This window comes from Trematosphaeria pertusa (assembly GCF_010094035.1).
Source record: "Trematosphaeria pertusa strain CBS 122368 unplaced genomic scaffold BU26scaffold_1, whole genome shotgun sequence".
Taxonomy (NCBI): domain Eukaryota; kingdom Fungi; phylum Ascomycota; class Dothideomycetes; order Pleosporales; family Trematosphaeriaceae; genus Trematosphaeria; species Trematosphaeria pertusa.
This window is the reverse complement of record NW_022987212.1, coordinates 2,167,942-2,193,387: the sequence shown is the minus strand read 5'-3', so window position 1 is coordinate 2,193,387 and position 25,446 is coordinate 2,167,942. Positions and strand designations below refer to the sequence as shown.

The window sequence follows — 25,446 nt, the reverse complement described above, 5'->3', positions numbered from 1 at the left end:
TCACGATACCCATCCCCGCACCCGCGGTCAGAAGCTGAAGGCACGTGAACAAGCGAACGTACAGTATCGTGATGAGCCTGTCGACTGACAGTGCTCCGTCTTCGTAACCTCGTAATCTGAAGATTTCGTGGCCCCCGTATCCGTACCAAAGTAGACATCAACACGTACGTTTCATGATCTCGTGAACTCGGTTTTATGCACCGAGCGAATAACGTGTGTGCGTTTCGAAGATCGAATGTTGTCTCCCCATGCATGCGAGCCTCGTAGGGCGACCTTCAGCCGCATCAAGCGCAAGTAGCTTGCGATAGCACAGGGAATTCGGGTCTGGGCATTTGTTAGTGAAGAGCTTAGTATATCGGAGCAGCACTAATATGCATGAATGGAGAGATCTGGCCATGCACAGGTCTCTTAGAACCACTCTTCCTCCGTCCGTGCCGCGGCGAACATCGCGACGACGTGAACGTGTGGGTCGACACTTCGAACCGACTCTCGAATCGAGATCACGGCAGTTCCATCTCCCTTCGTCAAAACAATAAACTCCGTCCGTGACGTCGCGTGCTCAACTCAAAAACGGTAACCTACCGTCGTACTCGCACAGCGATCACGATACCACAACTGATCAGCCATCCTCCCAGCCCAACCATAGTCCCCGCCAAACCACCTCTTCAACACCACAATCTCGATGCACTTGTTAGCCCATACAGCGCTCTCGATAATCGCCCCACGTCGATCAGCCACGAGGATGGCCCTCGCACTGACACTACTACAGTATGATTGCATCGACCAATCAGAAGCGAGCCGTGGCGCGACGCTGGCGTCATGATCAGCGCATTGAGAGACCTCACCTCGCAATTTCTCTGACTTCACAACTGTGAAATTGTGCCTAATGTGTTGCAACTTATCCGCTTTCCGAGGGCCGGGAAGCTGGTAGGGTCGTCATTTTTGAGTCGTGAGAGTAATCCGCTCGATCCGACTTGATGTCATTCCGCGGCCACGATCGCGAGGAAGCAGAAGATGAAACGAGTCCCGGTAAGGCGAATGGGCGAATAGCGCAAAGAATGTAGGTCGCATGAGCATGACGGAAGGTTTGGAGCGCTTTCATTCCAGTTTACCGGCAATCAGTCTTGAAAACGTGATGCTGACGTCGCGGAAAGCACTCGCGCACGTTTCTCTCTGTGACGTCTGAGAGACGGATTATGTAATACTGGAGTGATGCTGGGGCTGGTTCACGACCGTTGCAGGTTGATATCGATAAGCGGCTCCCACCGATGACGCAATGTACATCCACATATGCCGAGCCATTGCCGAACCCTCGGCGGACTTCGGCCAGCACATCGGCACTTGATGCTCACCAACCCTCCATTTTTCTCGGAGATGCAACGGACAAAGACATACCACAATAACGCTAATTTAGCATCAGAAGGTTCCATCGCAGACTCCGAAGCCCTCCCCTTCTAACGCAGCATTATGAAGCCTTGGCAGCAGCACAGCCACGGCAACCCTACCGCTGCCCCACCGTCCGCTTCCACCCGGCAAGCCTGTGCTTCTGTGCATCTCCACGGACTCAGCCCAGCGCGGCGCCCCAACCGTGCCTAGATCTCAGATCTGCTAATAAAGTGCTGACACGCTACACCAACCGCGACGCACGTCGACCCGGAAAAGAAGGGTGGACATGCGCTTTTGGGGTTCTAGATGCGAATGGTAAGGCTACCGTCAGCTCGGTCGGGATACAGCGTTGCTGCAAGGCAGGTAGAGAAGGGTTAGACTTCACGCTGTGATAGGGTTGCACCATGGCCTAAGGCGCGCAACTGCCGGTCCGAGTGCGACAAATTGTAGTTCTGCGCCGCCATGCTTGTCAGAATAGACGGGCGGGTAGGACGAAAGTGGTAGGGAGTACAAGGCAGCCCTGTGCTAGTCTTGCATCTCGGCGAGACATTGTATCGCGATCGTAGTATGGCTCGATTGTCAGATGCAGTGTTCACGGGGACCGCGAAGAATAGTGTGTACCTCCGGGTAAAGAACTACCATTGCGTTGAGCCATTGTTCTAGGCCCATGCAGAATTATCTGTGCTATGTATCGTACATCCCAAGCTCCCTTGCTTTTCAGGGGTATCATGTATGGATTCTCAAGGAAAGGTGGTAGTACAAGGCCCAGCTCGAATGCGTGTACTGAGCCGATAGAAAGAGGGAGACATACAGGGGGGCTTAGGAGTACAAGTGGCATGTGTTTGAAGAAAAGGACATTCCAGTGTGGAGGAGATCATTGTGTAGCATCAAGGAGAGGCAGTGCGAAGAGAGAGAGAGAGGCGCGTGTTCTTTCCAACTCTTTCAGCTCGGTGCAATCTGATGATGGGAACGCGACAATTTGGGGATGATGTTTTGACATGCGAAGAAATAGTATTACATCGAAAGGCGACCAAGCAACTGGCGCCGACATTATGGAGAAATAGATAGACAATAGAGATTTAGAAGGACGAAAATGTCGAACCGAACCGTTCCCAATCCAGTCCCGGCCTATTGTGGCCGGCCGTCTCGTCTAGATACTCATCGCTTTTGCGTTCAGCCCAGAACGATCCTCTTTTCATTCCTCGTCAAATCATCGCTGCCCGCTGAACGCTTGACGGGAAAAGCAATACCCAAAAGTACGGTTCAAGGAGATTAAGAAGGGAGACTGAAAGGAAGCGGAAAACTCCGTAAGGACTGTTGCAGTCGCACTCCGAAAACGCCGGACCATCCATCCTGTCCCATCCCGACCAGCGAAATGCGGGCGAAAAGTGCAAAACGCCGTTACCGGACCGGACTGTTGGGCGGAATATGTCGCACGCCCTGGACACCCAGAAATGCATCGTGTCGGGATGCGACGCAAGATTGCGGAAATCATGACGAAACCCAGAACGTGGCCGTGGCCGTGCTGTCTTCCTGCGGCATAATCGGAAAAATCTATCAAAGTATCAAAGTGATCACAGCCTTCGTTCTCGGCCAAGTCGAAAAATTTGCATTTTCATGCGATGAGAAGGGTGCATGCGGGCGAAGAATCGGGCGCGTTCTGGAAGGTGCGGGCCATCGCAGCGGGCCCTGTGAGTGGTTCAGCGCCGCGGGCCTCGGCGCAAGCCGCTAATAAGCAGGCAACTCCGTGGGAAGCACTCAGTCGTGGTTTCCCCCGCGGCGCCTGTGCTTGCCGGGGAAGTCGACCTCAGGATGGACAACGCGCTAGAAAGCGTTAGCAAGGCTGCGACTCTGTCTAGGGCTCCGGTGATGGACTCTTACCATGTGGCGCGTCAGTGCATCGTTGCGCGAGAATGTCTTCTCCTCGACGCACAGTGCACATCGCACCTTTTGCTTGCGCGCGTTGTGAATCGTATCTTCGTGCCTGGTGAGGTCGTAGGGCCGCGAGAAGATGGTGTTGCAGGGCTTGCCCGTCGTGGGATTGATGCGCTCGCACTTGTGAGGCCCCGCTTGCGAGTTGCGCTCCAACACAGCCGCTGATGTCATGCTGGAACCGATGTTTGCGGCATTGCGATGACCCTCGCGCTTGTGCTTCTGCAGCTTCTGCGGAGTTTCGAAACGCTGCGTGCAGCCGTGATAAGTGCAGGTGTATGTACCAGTGTCGGCGCTTGAGTCCGCAGGCTTCTGAAGGCGCTCGCTTGACTGGTTGCCTGGTTCAGGCCCAGCCTCGCTCGCACTTGACTCCATCGAGGTGAGATGCGCCGGAAACTCCGGGGTCTGATCGGATGCAGCCGGCATGCTGGGTGTTGGGCGGTACTGCGATGTAGAGGCGAAAGGCAGGCCGTGCATGGGCCCCGTTATCGACGGCTGAGCAAAGGCGAAAGTCGAGGATGGCTGCGATGTTGCTGCAGCAGATGTCGGGAAGTTTGATGAGAACTGCGGTGTCGCCCAGCTGTCTCTTCGGTATGACTGCCCCGATGTTGTGTCAAAGGTGGATTGGGTGGCGTTTCTATATTGGTCGCCACTGTTGTATTGGTGGTCGTACTCGCTTGCGCCACTTTCCGGGAACAATGGCACCTTCGACTCGTCGTCAGCTTCCCGGTAGTCCAATAGCGCATCCTTTGGTGAGATGGTCTTCGGTTGAGCCTCTTCGCTTGATGCCATTTGCGACTTCATTGCGTAAGCCGCATCAGCCTCAACCTTTTGCTCACGTGCCGCCGCCGCAGTGCCGACAGCCATGCGAGGAGACTGATGGAAGGCGCTGCTGGGCTGACGGTACGGCGATCCGCGTCGGAATGGTGAGTCACCCCGCGACACTGAGCTGGACGGCGACTGTGACCGTGCAATCTGTGCTGCCTGCAGGCTGCGCTGGATGATGTCGTTCGGGTTGCTGGTTCGGTAAGGCGACAGCAGCGTGTTTACTGGCTTGGCCTGTGGTAGTGATTGCGTCTGCGCAACTACCGTGTTCGGGTCGTATGAATAGTCGGCAGCCACGTCCGTGTACGTCCTTTCGAACTTGGGCACGGTGTGCTGTCGCAGGTCTGGTTCATCGTAAGTAAAGAACTGATCGAACAGCCACGAGTCGACCTTGCGGAGAGTCTCACCACTAGGAGGCATCTTGAAATCCATTTCGTCTCCATGCGCTGTGTGCGGTGTCGCCGGCGAGTCATGCCCGTAGCTCGAGACTGAGTGCCTCGCTGAGTGGCCGAAGCCAGGTACCTCCTCTTCTGGGACGTGCTGGTCCATGAGCGCCTGCTTCATCGACATGTGTGCAGCCATGGTGTGGTCCATGCCGGCAGTGTGTGGAGCGTAGGTGTTGAAGTTGTTCGGATTCATATGGAAAGAATCTTGAGTAGGCGTGTGGGTCGGCGTCGGTAGATGGTTCGAGACGTTGGAGAAGGCTCTTGAAGCTTCGTCAGCGCTGTTAGATGACTCAACCATGGCAGCTGAACTGGATGGCAAATTCTCGGAGTGAGCGACGTACGGATAGCCGGCAGTCGGCGCAACGGTCTGATATTGCGAGCCGCTGGATCCTATCGACGAGGAAGACGATGCGCGCTGGTGCGTCCTGCCCGTCCGACTCTGCATGGGTGTCTGCAGCGACTGGCTGCCCTGCACATTGTTGTAGGTATTCCAGTTGTCGAGACCGGAGGCGCTGGCGTTCGACGACGACAGCATCGACGCCGGCGAAAAGCCCGAGGAAAGCTGCGGCGTAGGAGTCGACTGCTGAATCCTAATGGCAGGGTTCGAAAAATCGTATGCGCCCGTCATGTACGGGTCGTTCTGCGAGTCGATGACGACGTTCGGATTCGCGAACGACTGCTGCTGCGATTCGAGATAGTCGTGGAGCAGTTTTTGGTTCAAGAAGTGCTGCGCGGACAGTTGCTGGGGGTAGTGGTCGAGCGAGAACTGTTGTGGTGATGGTGGTGATGGGAGCGTCGAGGTGGGATGATGTTGTGGAAGGTGCTGACGTCTTTGTGGTAGTGCCAGCATAGTGTCGGGAGGGAAAAGTAAGGGACCAAGCGTGGGTGGCAAGATACTTTATAGGAGCGAGTGACTAACTACGACTCGGGGTGGGCGGCCGATGCGAGCAGGCCCTGATGAGGTGATCTAAACGATGGAACGTAGTGGAATGCTAAGGTAGCCCGGCTACGCTCGGAATCTCGGCGCTAAGATTTTCTGTCACGGGCCGGAACGATTGTAAATTGGTTGAGCGAATGTTTTCGGCTTTTTGGGGCACTGAATTTGCGCGGGTCCAGTTCTCTTTCATACGGGTGTACACAGACTTGGGGTGACGTAGAGTGCAGGGATGCCATGACGCCGGCGCCGATCGCGCCTTCCTTACTCGCTTCTGGAAGGCGCCCAAAACTGCACCCTCATGCAGGGTCTCCGTAGCGCGCAGACCCGAGAGAGGCGCAGTTCCCCCCAGACAGCAAAAATTTCAATCCCTATCGCTCGGCAGCGTTCCGAACAGTACTGCCGATTCCCTACAGCGCAACGATGTGCTGCCCCAAGAATAACGATCCATAGACGGCCAGCATGCCGTGAACGCTTGTTGCCCTGCGCAGGGTTGAAACGTGCGGTTAGGAGCCGAAGCCCGTTACTCATCCCCATGGCCTCCGGAGACGCATCTAAGCACCCATCGGCATTCTCATTGTCGCACGACGGACGCCGTCCATCCGCTCGGCTACGGATTAAACGAGCCGGATAGTCTGGGAACTGCGGACATAACTCCAGCGGCGTCTGTAGACGTCCTCTCGTGCACTTAGATGCGCACGCACGAATGAAGGATAGAGAAGTGCCAAAGCCACAGCTCTGGACTGAGGTCACCTGCAGCACCGCGTGACCTCCATTCATTCTTTCACGTCGCGGTATTGGATGCTCCGTTTCCTTCAGCTCATCGAGTATCGTGACGCGCAACACCGCAGCGCAGCAATATGGGCATTCCCGGCAAGCGGTCGCGGGTATAGCAGCGGCATGTAGACTATCGCAAGCTGAGGGAGGTGGCCATCCACAGGAGACGCGCAGACGCACATCTATCCGCAGCTAACACAGCGTTTGGTCCTCTAAGACCAGAGGTGAAACCGGGGATCTCCTCATTCAACCAATACCCTGGATTCCCACGTACACCAGAAACCAAACAGCCGCAGCGCCAGTGCGAGCTGTAGTCTCGCAGATCAGCGCACAACGCAGAAGATGCGGTGTCCCCCCACGGGTTCTACGTGAAAGGTTTCCCAAAGCACGAAGTCCAGCCGGACCAGGATGAAAACTCTGCACTTGAGGCACTTCACTTTGCGGAGCGCCCGCTGGAGAGCGAGCTTGCAACGTGCAGCAAAAGCATCCTGCGTGGTTTACCACAGAGTATGCAGTGACAGCCCAAAAACCGTGGTGTAGAGCGCGGGCGCTCTGAGAAAGGCAAGTACATGCCGGTTGGCTGCAGGAGCGATGGGGGTCCAAGGGTCTGTGGCTGTGCTCGGCGAGGCCGGGGTCACAAGGGCCGTGCGCCAGCCCTACGGCGGATCTCGACCGTGAAGGGTCGCATCGCGCCGTTTACTGGCCGAGTTGCACTGCGTTGTACACTAGCCACGCAACAAGCCACTCGTCTGCGAACCGACCCTTATCCGCTCTACGGAAATGTTGAATTCCGAATAAAAGGCATTCAATTCGGACAAAATTCGTGCGACTCGTTCTTTCCCTCGAGTTCGCTTAACCCACCGCCAAGGTCTACCCTGGAGATCGATGACATCACATCTGAACTTTTCCAGTCGGCTACATCACGCACAAATCAGCCGGTTCAAGTCTGCGCCAACTGCTGCTTCATGCTTCTATTTTCGCAAAGACCCTTACAAGCCGACGCATCATTTCCTTGATTCTCGAAAGCGTTATCTTGATTCGCAGGGTCATGGCATTTCAATAACTGGCCGTGGCGATTCCCGCCCCATCTAGTCAAGATCGGCTACCGGTACGGAAAGTTCCCCGCGCTGCTTGGACCCCCGTCTTTTCTGACGATGCTAGCGTAACTGCTGTCCAATCCGCACGCTTGGGTCAAAGGAATGCCAGGGCCGAGGAGCGGGAGTTGGAACCTAAACCATCAAAGGCGCACTCCCCCTGCGTCGTTCTGACGACTTCCGCCCGCTTCACGAATCCTACAGGGCAACTTTGTATGCTGATCATGACGCCTCAGGCATCATTCTTCGAGCCTTGCGGCTCCCTCCGCCCTCTTTCCAGTATACTCGCTTATCCATATCATTTACCGCCAATGATGTCGCCGGCATTGGTTTCTATTTCCGACTTCCGCTACACCCTTTCTTCATCCGAAAGGAAATGCAGGGCTTCCGTGATACCGGCATTCTCGTGCATTGTTACATATGCAGGGCAAGTGGCGAAAATCTCGCAACCCAAACCTTTCTCAACATCCTGCAGGGCTTAAATTAATCGACGTCAACCACCGCTCTTATGCCAGTTCCAAGATTTGTGGGCCGCCTTCCAGATTCGGAAGCAACGGGAAAGCTGATGCCAAGACCACCTGCACCACGAAAACCAAGTTAACATTCTTCCTACAAATCCCTTGGCGCGCGGATAGCTTTTTCCGTGTCGTCAAAGCTGTAGTATGGACTATAGAGATGCGGTGCAATCCTCACCTTTTCGGGTAGTTATTCGGCCGAGAAACTACGAATATGCCCTCAACATTGTCCAGCTTACGGCTTACGGAGAATTTGGCTGGGAAGATGCCGATATAGCAGCCGACGGCAGAACTTCGGCCGTAAATATCCCACTGCTTAGAGCCGACTTCGCCCGTATCACAATTTTTATAATAACTCCGGCCCAAAAGCGGCACCTTTACTCATGCATTACATGGCGCTTACTCCAACATGAATCTGGACAACTCAGGGCAGCGAAAACGTCAGCGTTGCTATGAAATCAAATTTCGACTGGAGTTGCCGAATTTGGGGAACAGGAGAAGACGCGTGCTAAGGCGAGGCTGATGCGGATGAGCTGACTGCTAATCGATATTTTCGGCTTGGCTTTTCAGCTGTGGCTTCTGCCTTCGCAACCACATCTCGATTGATGCGGCCGTATGAGATCTCGGTAATCTGGGGTAGCTGTACCTAGGTAGTCAGCCAGCCCGGCCACGTGGGCGTTGGGAGGCTGCGTTAGTCACAGCTGATTCAAGGCCGGCGGTCAGTCTGCGGCGGGCTGGACGCGTGTAGTGCAACGATGTGTTATACTCGATCGCGTGAGCTGATCAGTAATTATCGGCTTTCTTCCTCCAGCTGTTCGATTTGGGCTGCCTGAGCTCTCGAGATAGAGACCGCACGCTTCTCAAGTTCTATGGCGACATCAGCGGAACGAAGAACGAGAACACGAACACCTGTAGAGCATGATTCGATATTACCTGGACGGGTTAGCCCTTTTCTCTCCCGCACGCAACTGGCCCCCAAAATAGTGGAGTTACATCTCGTGCTTTATCCCACCCGCCTATCGTACCTGACGATCGCTCGTATTACGGTCAGCCAACATTGAAACAACATAGGTAGCCAAAGCTTAAAGCAACATCTAAATGTCACATTCGACGGATACTGACACCTTGCTTCATCATCTCTTCCTTTGCGTCGAGTGGATTCTAGGCTATTCGCATCATCCGATTTATGTCTTCAGGAGTCTGCAGTCAGATGTTCAACCGGGAGATGTTGGTAGTCAGTCCGTCGAGACCGCCGAAGATCCGGCGTAGCCCTAAATCCCTTTCTGGCTCCGTAAAGCTCTGCCCGGAGTCTTTCAGCTCGTGATCCGTGCATCAATCGCTGCAACCAGCCTGTGTTTCTTGGATATCCTAGTCTTGATGGCGGATCGTACGAAGCAAATGGCTATTTCGAGATCGTAAGCCCCTGTTTTCAAGTCCCTCACCCCATTCTCTGCGATAGTTTCGTTAGAGTCCAGCTAAACACGGTGGAACATGAACCAGCTGATAGCCCTCCTAGTTCCTCCATATGAGCAAAGGCCGACACTCAAGCATGCGTGCAGAATGGGTGTCGAAGTGATGGCGGACCTCATACAATATCTATCATGAAAGGAGGTGGCCGGCCCTTTGTTTCAGCGCGGGCGTACGACCTCTGCACTACACGCCAGTAATCGTCGTAGTCATAGCGATCACTGTAGCGACTATCCCGACTCCAATATAAGGTCTTGGTCGATGCGGGGACGACACCAACGCACGGGCCCACGAAAGTCGCCTTCAGAGGGGGGATAGTGTCCAGCGTCTGTCCGGCAGCGTCGCGCATCTTTGACCTTTTGCTGAAGAATCTGCTGATCGTAGAGGCAGGTGTTCGTGAAATATCATCGAGGGTTTTAACAGCGAGCATGTTCGTGAGTGCAAGGTAGTGCTTCCCCTTCAGGGCGTCATCGGTGCCCATTGCCTCCACCATGCTATGTTGTGTCTTCCCCATTCACCTCCCATATGGCTGGCGAGAGGAATCAGCCGCATGCTCTCATCAAGATCCAAAGGTCCAAGAGCATAGCTGACTTCGGATGGTCCTTGCAGTTTCACAATTGCGAGCTTCGAAGTGTGCAAAATGCGTGCCAGGTCAGCGAAAAGTTGGGCCTATGTTTCGGGTGCCAGATTGTGCGTGCATTTCGGTGGTGGGCACAGTTCTATGCCCAAAAGTGCACTGATCGCATGTTCCAACAAGAAGCGCCAATCGACGGCAGGATCAACATACACTTCCAAGAGGTGACTGACCATGTGACACAACTTCTTCATGTGCTTCTTGTCTTTGTCATTTTTGGAGTCCAAGGAGCTGGTCAACGGCCGGAGCCAGGCGGGGGCGATTGAGGGATGATTCTTGACGGAAGGATCTTCTAGTATTTTCACAATATTTGTGATAGGCCTGCCGTACTCACCTACCTATGCGTTTATCTAGGAGATATTCAGCATGTAATTGTTGGAATGATCCTTCCGCCATAGAGGAAAGTACATGGTGCTATGGAGCGACGAGTGTTCCACACGAGCCTCTCGTTGGTGGCAAACGGTGACTCAAGGGGTCTCGTCTTAAGCCAGCGCTTCCAGATATTCAGTTCGCCTGGGAAGCATTCCCTGACCCTTCCAGGCTTCTCTGGATAACCTGCTAGACAGCGCCAGCGTTGGTAAGCCTCGGCGCCCCCAGAAACCCCGAGAGCTTCGATCCCCGGATTAGGTGCTTCAGGCGATAGAAGCAAATGCCTCCGTTCGCGACGTTCTTGAGACCAGTCCGGTATCCACGATGGGAACCGAGTCTCCACGGGCATCCGCAGAGCGCCGAAATGCAGGGGGTGGAGGATCAGACTATGCTGTGAAAGGCTATCATTGACAAGAGCAGCGGCATGTCGCATGTATATGCTGTGATAAGGCTGTCGATAATCCAGGGAGAGTTGGGCCGCGCGAGGCAGCAGCCCATACAGCGCAGCGATGCGATCTTTCTTGACAGAACAGCCAGACTGATGAAGCTCCCACAAGAGGGTGGCCGGGTCTCTGGACGTCTTGAACAGCGCAAGAGCCATCTTGACACCGTAGTCGTTTCGCCACGGATCGGAGTCGGCCATACAGTGACCTGTGAATATCGTTGTACACATTAGCAGATGCATATTAAAGAGTAGAGGGAGTCCAACACTCCAGCAGATCAGAATATCTCCTCAGTCCGCTAAAGGCATTCAAAAGTGCGTTTCTGGAGGCAGAGATGGGAAAAGACAAGCGGGTGCGTGCACCACGACCTACGTACATGCAGTGACGAAAAGTGAATACGGCGGGGGGAGGGGGCGTGGGATCCGCAGTGCATGATCCCACGGCGCGACAGAGCGGCTTCTCGGACGATTCAACGTCTAAAAAAACAAGGACGCTGGAAGATCCTTTGGGGCTGCGTTGTTGCCGTATTGTCGTCACCGAATACGCTTGAGGGGGACACTTCGTCTAGACATAGCACAAGAAGCCAAAAATATGCGAAGACCTTGGCCACGTCCCCTGTATCCTCCTCTCCCAGCCAGAAGTGGACTTTGTGCGCTTCTGAGTAAATCTCGCCCATTAAAGGAATCTGGACCGCCTTCTCGGCGTCATCGCGCTGGTTGAGACAAATTGCGTTAATCCATAGAAATCGCGCCTTGTGAGCTTTCCGAAGGTGCTGAAGCATGATCTTGACGTTTTGAGTGATTGGCAAATATGCGTTGTAGTCCGCGGACTTGTTGCTTCTCAGCCAAAGCCGCTGTGAGAAAGCCGGCTCCACCCAAGTATATGATACGGCGGAATAGAGTTGAAAAATTTCCGGCTTCGCAAGCTCTTCGTATCGTCGGAGATGTATGACGGAGCCTCGCAATGGCTATGACTCGGTCTCTACGGGATCCAGGCAGAGGATGCGGATTGTGTCCGACGAGGCAAGAGGTTCGTAGGCATAAGTAATCGGCTTCCATGCTAGCCGGTTCTTGATCCCCAATATCCGCCATCGCGCTCCTTCTGATTTTGTTGTGTGATTTAATGCTGGCGTTGCTTTCTGGATCTTACTCGCAAACCTCTAATATCCATCTACTTCTCAGACGACAACAGTTTCGCGTGTGGATGAAAGTGAAGGTATGCCGAGGCTGGCAATAAGGCTGAGAAGAATACTGATGTTACTCTGCGTGAAGCACTTTTAATATCGCCATAAACCTGTCTCCACAAGGTGTTTCATTGGCAAGGCTTTTGTCGGAGTCGGGGACGATGATGGAAGCCTCCGTCCCAATACGAACAGTTCGGGGTGAACACTAGCGTCTTGGCGCGCTAAACTCAGGGTCCAAGCTCCCCGAAACGTCATCGGCTGTGGCGCGTGAAGCTCACGTTCACGTCTGCGAAATCGCCGCCTACACTTCGCCAAAGCCACCTGTCCACAACAGAGACCGCCTTCCACCGCCTACTCTCAGCTATCGCAAAACGACAGCATAACCCAAGCAAGATGGCAGCCACGCGCCTCCGCCGCACCTTCCACTACCCCTCCGAATCCGACGACGAAGACGCCGTAGAAGCAGGCATGGATGAACAAGGTATCCCCACTCCCCTCTCTTCGCCCCGTCGTCTGTCCTCCTTACAGACTACTAACCCACATCAGACCAAGAGACTCTCATAACCAGCCTCTCCAACCGCGACACCACCTCCACGCGCTACTACACCTACTTCCTGCTGCTCCTCCCCCTCAGTCCAACCCTCCTCTACGTCCCGCACCTCTTCGCCTTCTCAACCGCAATCCCAAGCCTCGCAGCGATAATAAGCCTCCTCGCCAGCGCATACACACTCTACTTCCTCCCGCTTCCGCCCGTGCGGCCAAACATAATAACGCTCTCTTCGATGGACCCGACTTCGCCGTCGAAAGGGAAGTCGATACAGCGCGATGCACACGGCTTCAAATCCTCCACGCCGCCGTCTGAGCGCCGACCAGTACCGTACATATCTGAGGAAGTTGCGGATATGCTGGCCAAATACGTAGTACCCATCAACGGAGCGCTGTGTATCCTTCTAGCGCTGGTGGAGCTATGGCAGGGCAGGGAGTGGAGAGAAGGCATGACGATAGGAGGTGGGTATGTGCCAGGTTTCATAATGGCCATTGTGATGTGGGCTAGGAGAGAGTTGCGGGTTGTTGATTTGGGGGAGTTGGAGAGGTTGCGTTATCGGACGAAAGGCAGCTGAAGAGATTGTTGGTGCATCGTCGGATGAGGAGTGTTTAGATGGAGTAAAGATAGTATATCCAAGTTGATACCCAAGTTTCAATCCAACGATCGTCATGGAGCTAAGCCAGCTCCCGAATACAGCGCTCCGCAAACCAAAGGTATCATCAGCTTACAGAACGCCGTCGCTATGGGAAAAAGACAGAACGGTGAACCTCTAACACCCAACCCTTGATCTCTCGCTCCCAAAGGGACCATTCACGCTCAAATATAATCATGAACATGTCATCAAACTTGCTTCTCCATTCGAAATCATAGCATCATGCTTTTCCGCCTACTCGCCGCTCTTTCTGCTCGGAGACTGCCAGTCCCGGAGATATCGCCGTTAACCTTGGCCCTCAGATCAAGACCGCTCCCGCTCGCAGGCAATGCACTCGCCTTTCTCTCCTTCGCAGAAGCTCTTGCCATAGCCGTGCTTTTGCCGAGGCTTGTCGTGCTTGAGCTCTTGATACCACCGCTTCCCGTCCGCTTATGCACCGACGGCAGTGCTCCATCTGGTCTGGCGGTTGCCTCCGATCTCCTCTCCTCGGTCACCGCGGAAGCAGGGACGGACGAGTGACGGCGCGCGTTGCGTGCGGCTTTTGCAAGATCGATACGTGGCCGTGATGTTGTAGATTCTACCGGTGAGGATGCGTTGAAGTCGAAAATGGCAAGGTCTTCCTCCTGTTCTTGCTTGACGACAGGGGCTCTGGAAGCCGTAGGTTTAGACTCCGACTTCGAATCAGGTAGGTCCCATGCGACTCTTGTTGAGGAACCGTTAGAGGACGCAGCCACTTTCCGTTTCGCAGCGCTCGTCTCATTGATCATGGCTGAGATCGCATTGGATGCCGCTGCCGAGTTCAATTTAGGTGGTTCAGGCGCAGGACCTCCTATTGCGTCCTGGTTACCTTCTCTGCGGTCCAGTTTCTGCCTGAGCGGACTCCCCATCTCTCCATCCTCTTCGCCTCCTCGGCCACCTATCGCGCCCACAGGCTTCCAGGAGGAGTCTGACTCTTGCTTGATATACACTTCTGCCGATACAGATGGAGGAGGTTGAGGTCCCACACTCCTTCGTTGCGAGTCAGGAAGTACTGCATCCACGAGTTCTTTACCAGGACGGCGCATTTTCGTGGCCAAGCTTGGCTCTTTATAGCTCACTTGTGCTCGAGCTCTCCGAGACGGGCGGCCTGCTAAACCTGTTTGATCCATCGAACTGAGATCTCCGGGCGGTGGCGTATCCTTGGACTCCGGTCGCGAAGTTGAAGGCTCCGTTGAGGGAGGGGAGAAAATGTCTTCTGCGGCGGGAGTCTTAGGTGGAAGAGAATCGAGGTTTATTTCAGCCACCGGGATCGGCTCAGGCATCTCCAGCGGCGGAAGCTCCGGCTGCACGTTCCGAGTTATGGTCAGACGGCCACGGCCAGTTTTTGGTAAGGGCTTCTTCTCCGGTTTGTCCTGCGCCGAAGAGCGCTGCTTCTTTGGAGAAATGACCAAGTCGGTGTTGACAGGTTCTATCGGGAGTTAGTACAGATCCAACATAGGACAATGTCATACTTACTGCTTCCAAGGACCGGCCGCGCAGGCGATTGTGGTCGCGATTCTTCCTTTGCACTTGCATCGTCAGATACAGCAGGTGTATTCCTACGGCTAAACCGGAAAGGTTCCGCTTGAGGCTGAAACTTCTCTTCATCCTCCTGCACGCTGAACTTCCGCTTGGCTCCGGCTCGTACGGTCTTCGTAGGCCCTCCTTCCGACTCTTCAGGTGGGGATTCAAATAGGGAAACGCGGCGAATATTGAGCTTAGGCCCACTCTCCCTCCGCTTTCTCCTAGTCTCCAGAGTGATGGGAAGCGCTTGCTCAGATTCATCGACAGCTTCCTCGGGCTGTTCTTCAGGGGACGGGCTAGGATCGAATGCGATAGGCTCCTCACTTCCGAAGCGCGACACCGGAGGCGGTCCAATATCTGGAGACTGACTGTCGGGGTCATCCAGCATTTGTCGCAGTTCATCCTCGCTGTGATCCGTCAGCACTGCTTTTCAAACAACAAGTGTCTCCCCCTTTCGCGGCGCTTGCGCAATAACATCAGAAAGCCTATTGACATACTTCATGGTCTGCCTCGGGTAGTGTCTGTCTTCCGCGATGGTCGGCAGCATCGCGTTCTCTACTTCCTGGAGCCCCAATCCACTCCTCCATTGTCTCTCATCCGGACTTCGTCTCGTCGCAGCGGTCTGACTCTTGCATCGCGGTAGGATGTCTTGCTTCTTCAGTTGACCCAGCTCTGCGACTAATCCCCCGAGCTCCTGTATCTTAGCTTCCAGCCGGTCTTTGACGGAGTCGATATTCTCGAACGAGGGACGATGGGACTGCTCTTTGAGCGCATTTTGCAACTGCAGGACTTGTTCGCGCAGAGAAAGATTCTCAGAGAGGAGGCGGGATGCGTCGTTCTCGAGGCTGCGGATGCGGATCGATTGTTGCGAGTTTGTCCTTTTCATCCCATTAGCGCAAGGACCCAAACAATGCCATCCCCTGACGGGAAACATACTTCGCAAGCTCGCGATTCTGTCTCAGAAACCTCCGTTTGACTGCGCATATCGTGTCAGTGCAGGTCTTCTTTCGAGTCATCGGGCCTCCGGAGCCCAGCACAACTCACCAGCATCGATAGTCTCCGCCGACGGCGCAGGCGCAGGCGCAATAGGCGGCTCGTTCAGGCGCGCCATAAGCGCAGTATAGGTATGTCAAGGTAAGTAATGTGTTCCCGATATTCGAGGTGCGTAATCGTTGGAACTGAGGGTCTTGTGCCGTTCGTGGTTTCCGCCGAGCGATGTCTATCGGGGGGTTATCGAAAAGATTGTTTACCATAACAACGGCTAGCCCAAAAGGGTAAGGCTGGGTGGCACCCTTGTGCGCCCGCACGTGAATGCGGGACGCGTTCAACGGCCCAAGAACTTCATGACTACAGCAAGTACACCGTACACGCGATACTGTTGATTCCTAACCCTAAGCTGACAAAGATGTCGTACTCTGGCCGTCCGCTCCCGTCCCACCTGCGCAGCGCATCCGGCTCCCTCGGCGGCTCGCAGCCCTCCGGCCAATCCCCCGTCCTCCTCGCGCGCATCGCAGAAAAGAAAGCCGAGCTCGCAAATCTCAAGGACCTCCAAATGCTGAGCGCGGGGCTGGCCGACCAAATGCAGATGCTGGCGGAGAAGCTACAGACCCTCTCCGACGGCACAGAAGGTGCGTAAATCCCTCAGAAGTTGGATCCGACAATCGTGGTTCGGGTCGAAGGGAACCAGGTGGCAGTGTTGACGTGTTGCGCGTCCAGCGGTAGCAGCAGTATTGTCGAATTGGCACAACGTGCTCCGCGCCATTAACATGGCGTCCAGTAAGTTGCTCTCTTCGTGAAAATGCCACCCGGCAATTTATCTGATTTGCGCACAGCCAAATTGCCCAAGCCGAAAGAGGACGAAGATGCAGAGAAGAAGCCTGACGCCGAGCCGCCGCTTCCCCAGACTCTCGTTCGAATACCGACCCAGCATGCCCCTGCGATGATGCCCCAATCGTCATCTGGAAGCGCAGCCGAGTGAGCGGGGTATACGGCAATACCGCGATGTCCGCTGGAAGAGTGTCCGAATTGGGGGAGCCGAAAGCGAAGATAAGAGTGTATCCCGAGGATTGGTCGCCCATCTGCCGTACCTGATCCGATTCGAGCATGCGGCTTCAGGGCCGATGCAAATAAAGGCGATTGCGGGTCGAGATGCAGGGAGAATATGCATATCAGCCTTGACATCGTCAGTCATTGGGTTATGCACGTGAAAACTCTTCACGAGCAACGTATCCGTATGGTACGAGGGTAGGATGAGCGTCACATGAAGGGATGTAGAGGGAGCTAGAAGTAAATGATATGGATTCATGTTGCTAACTATACTACGTTGTTCCCTCATCCCGCGCGTATCGAACATGCCTGCGTGATGCATCTATCGTCTAACACCAAATACAGTCTTTGGATCTCCTAGTCCATATCGCTATGCAGTTAACGCACAAGCGCGCCATATTTTCTGACAATAGGATAAACGCCGGACTCCTTGCCTGCTATGTGAAGCTCAAAAGATAAATGCCCTACCATCTCCGCCACTCGTGAAGTCGTTAATTCGTGGAAGCGGCCTATTTCCGCTGCTTCGGCATCCGCTCGTACGCGTTCGGGCTGGGCTTTCGCCGCGGTCGTGCCCGCTTCTCAGGCTTGTCCGACGGACCCTCGTCATGGTCGTGGTCGTGGTCATGTTTGTGCTCGTGATCATGATCGTGGTCGTGGGGACGTCGGCCATGCGGTTGGCCAAGTCTCCGCCCGCCAACAGGACGTGCCCTGCTATTGTCGAGCTCGCTGTCGGAATCCGAGTCTGAAGAGTCGGAGGATGATTCATCGGAGGACTCGTCTATGGGGCGCTGCTTGTGGTAAATGCAGCAGACTAGAGAACATTAGCGTGAACCATGCACGGTGACGTGTGGCGGCATACCTTTGGAGGACTTCTTCCCCATGCCCTCATTGTCGACGACGTCCTCTGCCCATTGAATGTGACGCCGTTCCGCAGGCTCAGCCCGCAGACGGAGGGTTCCTGACGGTGCTGACAGCCTCAGGACAGGCTGGGGACGGATCTCAAGGACACTGCTGCCGGGCGAGGGGTTCGCAGTCTGGGTAGCCATGGTGGTTGGATTCGACATGCTGAAAGAGAGGGTATGAGAGTGCGCGGGAAGGCGTGGTTTAAGAAGTCGATTGCCTCCGCGTAGGAAGTCGATCAGCGGAGCCGAGAGTCAAATCGAACCGAAGAAGGCGCACGGCCGAACTCAGGCGTTTGATGTGTGGGGGTTGTTTCGGGGAGAGCAGACGGATCAGCGGCGGTGGTCGTGTGAGGTGCAGACATACAGCGCGCAGGAGTGAAAAGGAGGGCAAGCAGCGGATTTGCTGGGCGTGTATGTATGTCTTTGTTGGAGCGAGGTGATTGAGCGGATGTCGCATCCAGGTTGGTTTCCGTCCGTGCGTCATCGCTCGCTTCCGCTTTCCCCCGCGAAAACGCATCCCGTGCCAGCCACCTCCACGCTTGCCATGTGCTGGGTCATGCAGCGATGTTTTTGTTTGGGCGGTATTTTCCTCGATAGCCGTGCGACCATGAAAATCTATTTCTGACTGTGAATGTGAATGGAGGATGATCAACGCGTTGGGATGGTGAGGCATTTTAATCGCTGTTGATGCATTCATCGGGGAAGCCTATCGCAGAGGTTGAGGTTGCTCGGATACCCTATCCGGATAGGACTTGAGCGATATCACGTCCAGGTGCGGAAACACCCCGTCACCATCACTATGGTGAGCCCCTAGCACACCCAAGTCGATACACTATTTGCTGAAGGGCTTCAGGAGTACTTAGGTAGGTTTCCAAACCCAGAAGCCAACGCCAAAATCTCCTGCGGCGTCCACCCCCGTTGAAGATATACATCTCTCCGGCCAAAGTGTCTCGCTAGCGTGGGCGACCAACACTCCCGAACGCCCACCCTGACCTTTCCAAATATTCCTGGGAGTGTGGCCTCTATCAGGAAGCGCTCCGTATGCGCGGGATACTCCAACCTAAGACTCAGCTCCGTCAATGTCCAGTTTTCGTTACGTATGCTTCGAAGTAGTGGAAGCACTCGGCTGAGTTTGGACATATGGAAATTACGAGGAACGACGGGAGTGGAGATAAACGCAAGTTTCCGAGCCTGGTACAAAGTTAACGGATATAGCGGGTGCCCCCTAGGTTTTTGTCCTTACAGACCGGACTCAAATTCCCTGCTAACGCCAGTGAGCTGCATAAGAAGGCAGGAAAGGGTGAATATTGCCCGTCGAAATAACTGCTCCAAGGCTTCAGCGCGGATTTGGCCATTGACCTGGGACCAAGTGAGCCATCTGGATCGAATATCAGTCGAATCGTAGCGCGCAAGAACCCTGACGTTAAGTTAACCAGTTGAAGCGAGCCTGTGTGTCTAAATGCGATAAAGGTACCCTAAAGCAGGTGGTGTTATATCTCGTCTCTCAGTTCTCGTGGAAGGTCGAGGAAGCGGAAGTCCGTGAAGCAATGGATCCCAGGTTCACTGCCGGTCCCTCCGGTATCCTCGCTGACCATGTCGATAGGGCCTTGACGTTTGTGAGAAACTGGAGCCATGGCAAGCTATCTTCCAACCGGAAGAGATCCTTGTCCGAAGAGAAAACACAAGGAAACAAGCTCTGCAAAGACAGAACTTTCTGGGATGCGAATGTTAACAGGAAAGAGAAAGAAAAGAGATGGAAAAGTCTTATAAACGGTGTCAGTCAGGCAAACAGGTGCCCGGCTCCACCTTCCTAGCAATCAGCCTCTACTTTTGCTGACGGCCCATCTTTAGGAGGCACTAGCATGCGACATCATCCTTCGGTACCGTAGATTTCATTGAGTTGAGTCAAGGCCAGGTCTACGGGACCGCGAGAGCAGACAGTGCAGCTGGACGCGGACCTGGTCGAAAAGAAGTCACCGGTGCCAGTGCTCCGGCTTTTGGATAGCTCAACATGAAGCCCTTCAGCCCCTGCTAGGATTTTTGGCGCTTTGCCGTCCCATATTCTTCCCCCATTCGGAACCACGACCTTAGTCCTCCTCTCAAGCCTTAGCTTTCGATTCCATATCAACTGCATCACTCGGTTTGCGCTCGGTGGCGTCGTCCTGGCTTTCCCGGTCCGACCGATTCACGACGTCCACCTCCTCCAATCGTTTGTCAAGCTGCTTTTTTTCTTCGTCCGTGGCATCGTTGATGTGGACCGCAACTTCGTCGCCGAAGTTCTTCGCTACCTCTTCAAGGCTAAGACGCGCCGTTTCGGGCCAGAAGAAGTACACCACTTTTTCAGTCAGCGAAAGATATTTGGAGTAGGGTTCACGGAGATGCACTTACTCGGGATATACACAATGCACCAAACGATAATCACAAGGTAATACTTCCAGCCTACCTCGTCAAACCCTATCGGAGCCGTCTGCAGCAGTATCAAAGACGCAGCGAACTGTCCGAACAAGCTAAAACCCATACCCATAGGCCTCAGCTCCGTGGGGAAAATCTCGGATACGTAGAGATACATGGTCGTATCGCAGCATGTGCCCTGGAATGCCAGGTACAGAAAGATGAAAAAAATGCCCATGCCATTACCAGCGCGGTTCGTGGTGCCGGCAAATTCGGCTGTCATAGCAGCAAGCAAAGAGGTGGTGAGCAGGCACCCGCAGAGACCGAATATGTACATGCCTCTGCGAGAGTTGACTTTGTCGTGCAGCCATGCACCGCCCGGGTTGTATATCAAGCCAGCGGTGGTCAGCCAGAGGGCCGAGAGAAGGAGAGGCATGTGGCCGGTTTCGCCGAGATTTGTGTACAAGATGACGGCGTAGTTGTTGATAATCAGGGGTCCTGCGAACTCAGCACCCCTTGATACGGTTAGCTGGATACCTTCACCTTCGGATGGCCTGCTCACCATTGCGTAAGGAATCCGATGATCATCCGCTTGCGATAACTCTTCTTCTTCCATGCCGCAACCCAAACAGTATGCCCAGTCGCCGCAAGCTTCGCAGCATCGAGCTTCAACTGCTCCTTCGTCTGATAAAATTCCTCTTTCGCGACGAGATGATGCGGATCGTCCGCTGACATCCTCATCTTCTTGATGACATTAAACGCTTCTTCGCTATGCCCCTTCGAGATTAACCACCTAGGCGACCTGGGAAGCCATGGAGACCCTATCAAGAGGATGAGAGGGCAGAGCACCTGGAAGCACAACGGGAAGCGCCATGCGAAGGATGCGTTGACGGTAGTCGCGAAGTAGCAGCCATAGCCGATCCAACCAGCGAACATGTACCCGAAGACGAGGAAGATGGCGTGGTGGCCTACGAGCCAACCTCGCCTGAAGGGGCTGGACATCTCCGAGAGGTACATGGGGCATATGGTTACGAGGACGCCAATGCCTGTTCCGGAGATGAAGCGGCCGGCTTGGAACATCCTGCTCGCTGTTAGCCATGCAACCACCCTATTGCTGGATAATCCTCCACAGCCGAGCCTAAAGATTCAAAGGCGAATATTGCAAAGAATATTGACAACATACGCCAGCGTCGCGGCTCCTCCTTGCAAGACACCACCCAGGACAGACAAGAAGCATCCAAGCTGGATATTTCTCTTCCTCCCAAACTGCTCAGCCAACCACATGATGAATAACGAGCCAATAGCTCCGCCAGCGCTGAAGAGACCATTTGCAGTCGCAATTGTATGCGTCGTCTTACCGCCATAGCCTGGCTCGCCTTGCTGGGGCAGGTCGAAGTATGTATACCATCCTGGCTGTCCGATAGTTGAACTAATCACACTCGCACAGTATCCATATGTCTGAGTCGAGAGTTAGCAACTGCTGTCACGCGGATGCTAGAAAAATGCACTCACGAATGATCCAAGAGCGACGAAGACTGTCACGAGCCGATTATATCGACTGGTTTGTGACCCTGACTTAATGGCGCTCATATTTAATAAGCGCCGTCTCTAGAGGCGGTAGAAATAGAGTTGGACCCCCCCAAGATGGTTCGACACGGTAAAATTGAGAAAGGACTTCAGCGGCAGGACGAGAAGTCAGATCGAAATCTTCGAAGGTATGACTGAGGTCGGACAGCATTCTCCTGAGAGCTGAGCTGCACGTTAGACAGGAAGGGAAGGGCGGAATTACTGACCCTGGTCCCATGGAAGTTTCCCTGCACAGATCGGCGTCACTCAGATGCCTTGATCGGAGAGGATATGCGGTTACACGACACACCCGGCAAGTTTAACGATCGGATGATAAGACGGTAAAGTTCCGCGTCCAGGTGTTTCGAGTAGGAGTTACTGACTCTCCTTGTCCTTTCCCCGTCGATCGGCATATCCGACATTACCCGCATTATTCTTGCTCGATTCGAATTGTGCATGTGTTTGGTACGACTAACAGTCCTATACGATCTGCTTTTCTGTGTGTCGTCCGGAAACCCTGTGAAATGGATCAGCACCGTTCAATTAATCGTATATCCCGGGATTTCCTGTTATGCACACATGTCGCGGATAGTGTAACCACAACCGTTCTTCCCGGGCCCACATACCCCACTCCCGCAACGATCAACCCCGCAGGCAGTACCTCAGGCGTAAATCTTACAAAGCCGGATCGCTGCATTGAAGTCCTAATTTTACAATGAGCGAATACAGTAGCTATGCCTCGGCCTGAAGTCAATCGAAGCCTTGTACGGTACTAGCCTTGCAAGAGCCAAAGCGAGAGGCCTAAGTTGTTGATCTGCAGGTGATGTAGACGGAGACGTGGATTAGTCCTTTCGCAAAAGTGTAGCACATGCGAGGGGTCTGAGGCCCACGCGTGTCGATCCGAAGAGTCTTAAGCGGAGAGGAAGGTGGAGCGGCGATAGCCCTCGTTCAAATGGTCTCCCCGAACCGACCTCGGTATTGAGCCGAGCCCTGCATTCGAAAAGTTGTTGTCGAGGAATCCTGCATCTGAGTAGTGGACTCCGGTGAGACAAACTTGAAAAGCGTCAGTTATCTTTTCTAGCCGTAAAGCTTCGTCGCTATCTCCCACTCTCTTATCGCGCGATGTCCTCCATTTTCGACACATCCTACGACTCTCTCCCCGACAAAAAGCGCGTCTGGCTAGGCACTCCAGGAAGTCGCGAAGAGGGACTAGGCAGACTGGCAATCATAACACCCGACATCGTCGCCAAAGCCGCGTCGCAGGAGATACGCACAGGAAAACGCGTGACCCTGAACTGGGAGCTCACCAAACTCGAAACAGCAGCTTTCAACCGCCAGCCATGCGAACATAAAATCGTGCCGTTGTTGGACGGGTTCGCGTTCGACGACATCTACACATTCAATCCACAGCAGAGCAGTCAATGGGATGGGCTGAGGCACTTCTCGCAGCCGATTCCAGGAACGGAAGGGAAGAACGTAGAGGACCGCGTTTTCTATGGCGGGACGACGGCCTCGGAGATTCTGGATAGGAAGAATGATCGCATTGGACTGCAGCACTGGGCGAAGGAAGGCATAGCAGGGCGCGGAGTGTTCATCGACTACGCGGCATGGGCGGAAAAGAAAGGCATCCAGTACTCCACGTTTTCTACACATGAGGTCAAACTCGTGGATATCGAAGAGATAGCGAAGGAATGTAACATCACCTTCCAAAAAGGCGATATCCTCTTCGTCCGGATCGGAGTCACGAAGGAATGGGACACCATCATGACGCTGGAACAGAAATCTGCTTACGCCTCGTCACCCTCGCCGCAGCATGCCGGCGTCGAAGCATCGCAGGATGTGCTGCGCTGGATATGGGATAACGGGTTCGCTGCAGTAGCTGGCGATGCTATCTCCTGGGAAGTGTATCCGCCAAAGGATTCGAATCTGTTCCTGCATGAGTACTTGCTAGCGGGGTGGGGCATGCCGATTGGGGAAATGTTCGATCTTGAGGAGTTGAGTCGGCTGTGCGCCGCTGAAAAAAGATGGTCGTTCTTCGTGGCTAGTACGCCGCTGAATATGCCAGGTGGTGTGTCCAGTCCACCGAATTGTATGGCGATCTTCTGAATGCAAACGTACTCGGACCCTGGACAATGGTGACGTACGTAGCTAGACGGAGGGAAGGTATGCCTCTGCAATAAGTTGAGGTTCTCCGCGCGGGGACGGCATTTGGCGGGTTGACCCAACGACTCTACCATGAGGTGGGGGCTCCGAAATTTCGTGAGAAGAGTAAGTCATGATTCATTCCTTACGGAGGTTGTATCTAGTTCTCCAATCCCGAGTCCGAAAATGCTCCACTCCCTGCCACAGTCTATCTCGCACGTCCTGCACCTTTAACCGTTGACAACCACACCACCGTTGGCATGAATCGTCTGTCCGCTGACGGAGCTGCTATCTGCGCTGGCCAGGAAGACAAAGCACGCTGCAATCTCACTCGGCTGCGACGGCCTGCCCATCGGACTTGTGAACTGCTTCATCGCGTCGTCGGTCATCGTGGACGGGATGAGTGGTGTCCATACAGGCCCAGGCGCTACGGCGTTCACGCGGATCCCCTTGCTGATGTACTGATTGTGGAGACCACGGGTGAAGGAGACGATGGCGCCCTTCGTGGAGGTGTAGTCGAGGAGATCTGGTCGGCCAATGTACGCGTTGATGGATGCGTTGTTGATGATGGTCGAGCCTGCCTTCATGTGAGGTAGGCAGTACTTGGCTAAGTAGAAATACGGGTGGATGTTGACGTTGAAAGTATAGATCCACTGATCCCTAGTTATAGTTAGCTTCCCGTGTTGCTCGAGCAGAGCTGATTGAGCTTACTCATCCAGATCCTTGATATCCTCTACCATCATCTGATACGCCGCGTTGTTGATCAGAATGTCGATCCCACCCATCTTCTGCAGCGCGTCTTCAACCAACTTCTTGCAATTGCCCCTATCCGTAAGATCCGTCGGGTGCAGATAGCACTTGCGGCCCTTCTCTTCCACCAGCTTCTTCGTTTGTTGCGCGTCCTCCTCTTCCTGCGGGAGGTAGGCGATGAAAGAATCAGCGCCCTCCATGGAGAAGAGAATGGCTATTGAACGCCCAATGCCTGAGTCGCCTCCGGTGATAAGTGCCCTCTTGCCCTCGAGCTTGCCGGCCGCCTTGTAGAGTTGGGAGCCGCCGTCGGGAGTGGGAAGATGATCGGGCTGCGGCTTGGGGTCGAGCTTGGACTCAAGGCCAGGGGCTTGCTGGTGTTGGACCGGGACGGAATGTCCTAAGTGTTCCTGTTAGTCTGGGTATATTGAATGTATTAGAAACGCCCACCTTGCTCGAACTGCGGCTTGTCACTCATGGTGTTTTTTGAGTATCTGAACGCTTGCTGAGACGAGGTTTAGTCGGATTCCAGTGGGGGAAAGTATTGTGTCTGGAGTTTCGAGCTTTTATTGTTCGAAGATAAAGGTTTATTCTAATCGATGATTTTCTGTGACATCACTGACTTGTCACGTCAACTGCCAAACCATTGGGAGTGGAGCCATTCCACGGTGTTTACGATAATTGCAGACGGCTGACCGCATCCAGACACGTCCATAATTCAAAGGTAAGGTGAGTGCGCCTGCTGTCGTCGTAGAGCGCCCACAGCCATGCTTGGCCTGTAGGAAGGATTGAGTCGTTGGCGCTAGAAGCAGCTTCCGAGGAAGAGCTTGTAGCTCATATTACCCAAATCAACCGAATCCGCACGGGAACGACACATCTGGGTCGGCAATACTGATTGAGGAGTCG

At 54.2% G+C, this 25,446-nt stretch overlaps 10 protein-coding genes across 10 annotated transcripts; 3 read left to right on the top strand and 7 right to left on the bottom strand.

The window, feature by feature from the left end:
• Nucleotides 1–3,144: 3,144 nt before the first annotated feature.
• On the bottom strand, nucleotides 3,145–5,987 carry BU26DRAFT_526783 (uncharacterized protein; the record flags this gene model as incomplete). The annotated part of the gene is made up of 4 exons (XM_033830727.1): nucleotides 3,145–3,210; nucleotides 3,268–5,028; nucleotides 5,065–5,419; nucleotides 5,968–5,987. The coding sequence occupies 4 exons, from the start codon at nucleotides 5,985–5,987 to the stop codon at nucleotides 3,145–3,147; spliced, it is 2,202 nt and encodes a 733-aa protein (XP_033691346.1).
• A 4,384-nt stretch (nucleotides 5,988–10,371) lies between these two features.
• On the bottom strand, nucleotides 10,372–11,022 carry BU26DRAFT_499022 (uncharacterized protein; the record flags this gene model as incomplete). Its single annotated transcript, XM_033826377.1, has 1 exon — nucleotides 10,372–11,022. One exon carries the CDS (start codon nucleotides 11,020–11,022, stop codon nucleotides 10,372–10,374), a length of 651 nt encoding a protein of 216 aa, XP_033691345.1.
• Nucleotides 11,023–11,444: 422 nt separating this feature from the next.
• Nucleotides 11,445–11,720, bottom strand: BU26DRAFT_381118 (uncharacterized protein; the record flags this gene model as incomplete). The annotated part of the gene is made up of 1 exon (XM_033822575.1): nucleotides 11,445–11,720. A coding segment is annotated over one exon (276 nt), but the record flags the coding sequence as incomplete, so codon positions are not given.
• Nucleotides 11,721–12,282: 562 nt separating this feature from the next.
• Nucleotides 12,283–13,267, top strand: BU26DRAFT_472519 (uncharacterized protein). The gene is made up of 2 exons (XM_033825434.1): nucleotides 12,283–12,486; nucleotides 12,552–13,267. Exons 1-2 carry the CDS (start codon nucleotides 12,399–12,401, stop codon nucleotides 13,124–13,126), a joined length of 663 nt encoding a protein of 220 aa, XP_033691343.1. The 5' UTR covers nucleotides 12,283–12,398; the 3' UTR covers nucleotides 13,127–13,267.
• Nucleotides 13,268–13,416: 149 nt separating this feature from the next.
• Nucleotides 13,417–15,857, bottom strand: BU26DRAFT_415598 (uncharacterized protein; the record flags this gene model as incomplete). The annotated part of the gene is made up of 5 exons (XM_033823122.1): nucleotides 13,417–14,651; nucleotides 14,699–15,153; nucleotides 15,244–15,624; nucleotides 15,683–15,722; nucleotides 15,791–15,857. The coding sequence occupies 5 exons, from the start codon at nucleotides 15,855–15,857 to the stop codon at nucleotides 13,417–13,419; spliced, it is 2,178 nt and encodes a 725-aa protein (XP_033691342.1).
• Nucleotides 15,858–16,083: 226 nt separating this feature from the next.
• Nucleotides 16,084–17,084, top strand: BU26DRAFT_19441 (uncharacterized protein). Its single transcript, XM_033820526.1, has 3 exons — nucleotides 16,084–16,374; nucleotides 16,463–16,522; nucleotides 16,579–17,084. Exons 1-3 carry the CDS (start codon nucleotides 16,152–16,154, stop codon nucleotides 16,722–16,724), a joined length of 429 nt encoding a protein of 142 aa, XP_033691341.1. The 5' UTR covers nucleotides 16,084–16,151; the 3' UTR covers nucleotides 16,725–17,084.
• Nucleotides 17,077–17,999, bottom strand: BU26DRAFT_19434 (uncharacterized protein). Its single transcript, XM_033820524.1, has 2 exons — nucleotides 17,652–17,999; nucleotides 17,077–17,603 (listed from the first exon to the last, which is right to left on the bottom strand). The coding sequence occupies exons 1-2, from the start codon at nucleotides 17,854–17,856 to the stop codon at nucleotides 17,302–17,304; spliced, it is 507 nt and encodes a 168-aa protein (XP_033691340.1). The 5' UTR covers nucleotides 17,857–17,999; the 3' UTR covers nucleotides 17,077–17,301.
• Nucleotides 18,000–19,793: 1,794 nt separating this feature from the next.
• On the bottom strand, nucleotides 19,794–21,675 carry BU26DRAFT_526778 (sugar porter family MFS transporter; the record flags this gene model as incomplete). Its single annotated transcript, XM_033830726.1, has 5 exons — nucleotides 19,794–20,029; nucleotides 20,083–20,600; nucleotides 20,648–21,166; nucleotides 21,269–21,543; nucleotides 21,598–21,675. 5 exons carry the CDS (start codon nucleotides 21,673–21,675, stop codon nucleotides 19,794–19,796), a joined length of 1,626 nt encoding a protein of 541 aa, XP_033691339.1.
• A 1,098-nt stretch (nucleotides 21,676–22,773) lies between these two features.
• Nucleotides 22,774–23,757, top strand: BU26DRAFT_472510 (uncharacterized protein; the record flags this gene model as incomplete). The annotated part of the gene is made up of 1 exon (XM_033825433.1): nucleotides 22,774–23,757. The coding sequence occupies one exon, from the start codon at nucleotides 22,774–22,776 to the stop codon at nucleotides 23,755–23,757; it is 984 nt and encodes a 327-aa protein (XP_033691338.1).
• Nucleotides 23,758–23,967: 210 nt separating this feature from the next.
• On the bottom strand, nucleotides 23,968–25,431 carry BU26DRAFT_545688 (NAD(P)-binding protein). Its single transcript, XM_033831799.1, has 3 exons — nucleotides 24,991–25,431; nucleotides 24,505–24,940; nucleotides 23,968–24,453 (listed from the first exon to the last, which is right to left on the bottom strand). Exons 1-3 carry the CDS (start codon nucleotides 25,016–25,018, stop codon nucleotides 24,024–24,026), a joined length of 894 nt encoding a protein of 297 aa, XP_033691337.1. The 5' UTR covers nucleotides 25,019–25,431; the 3' UTR covers nucleotides 23,968–24,023.
• Nucleotides 25,432–25,446: the final 15 nt, after the last annotated feature.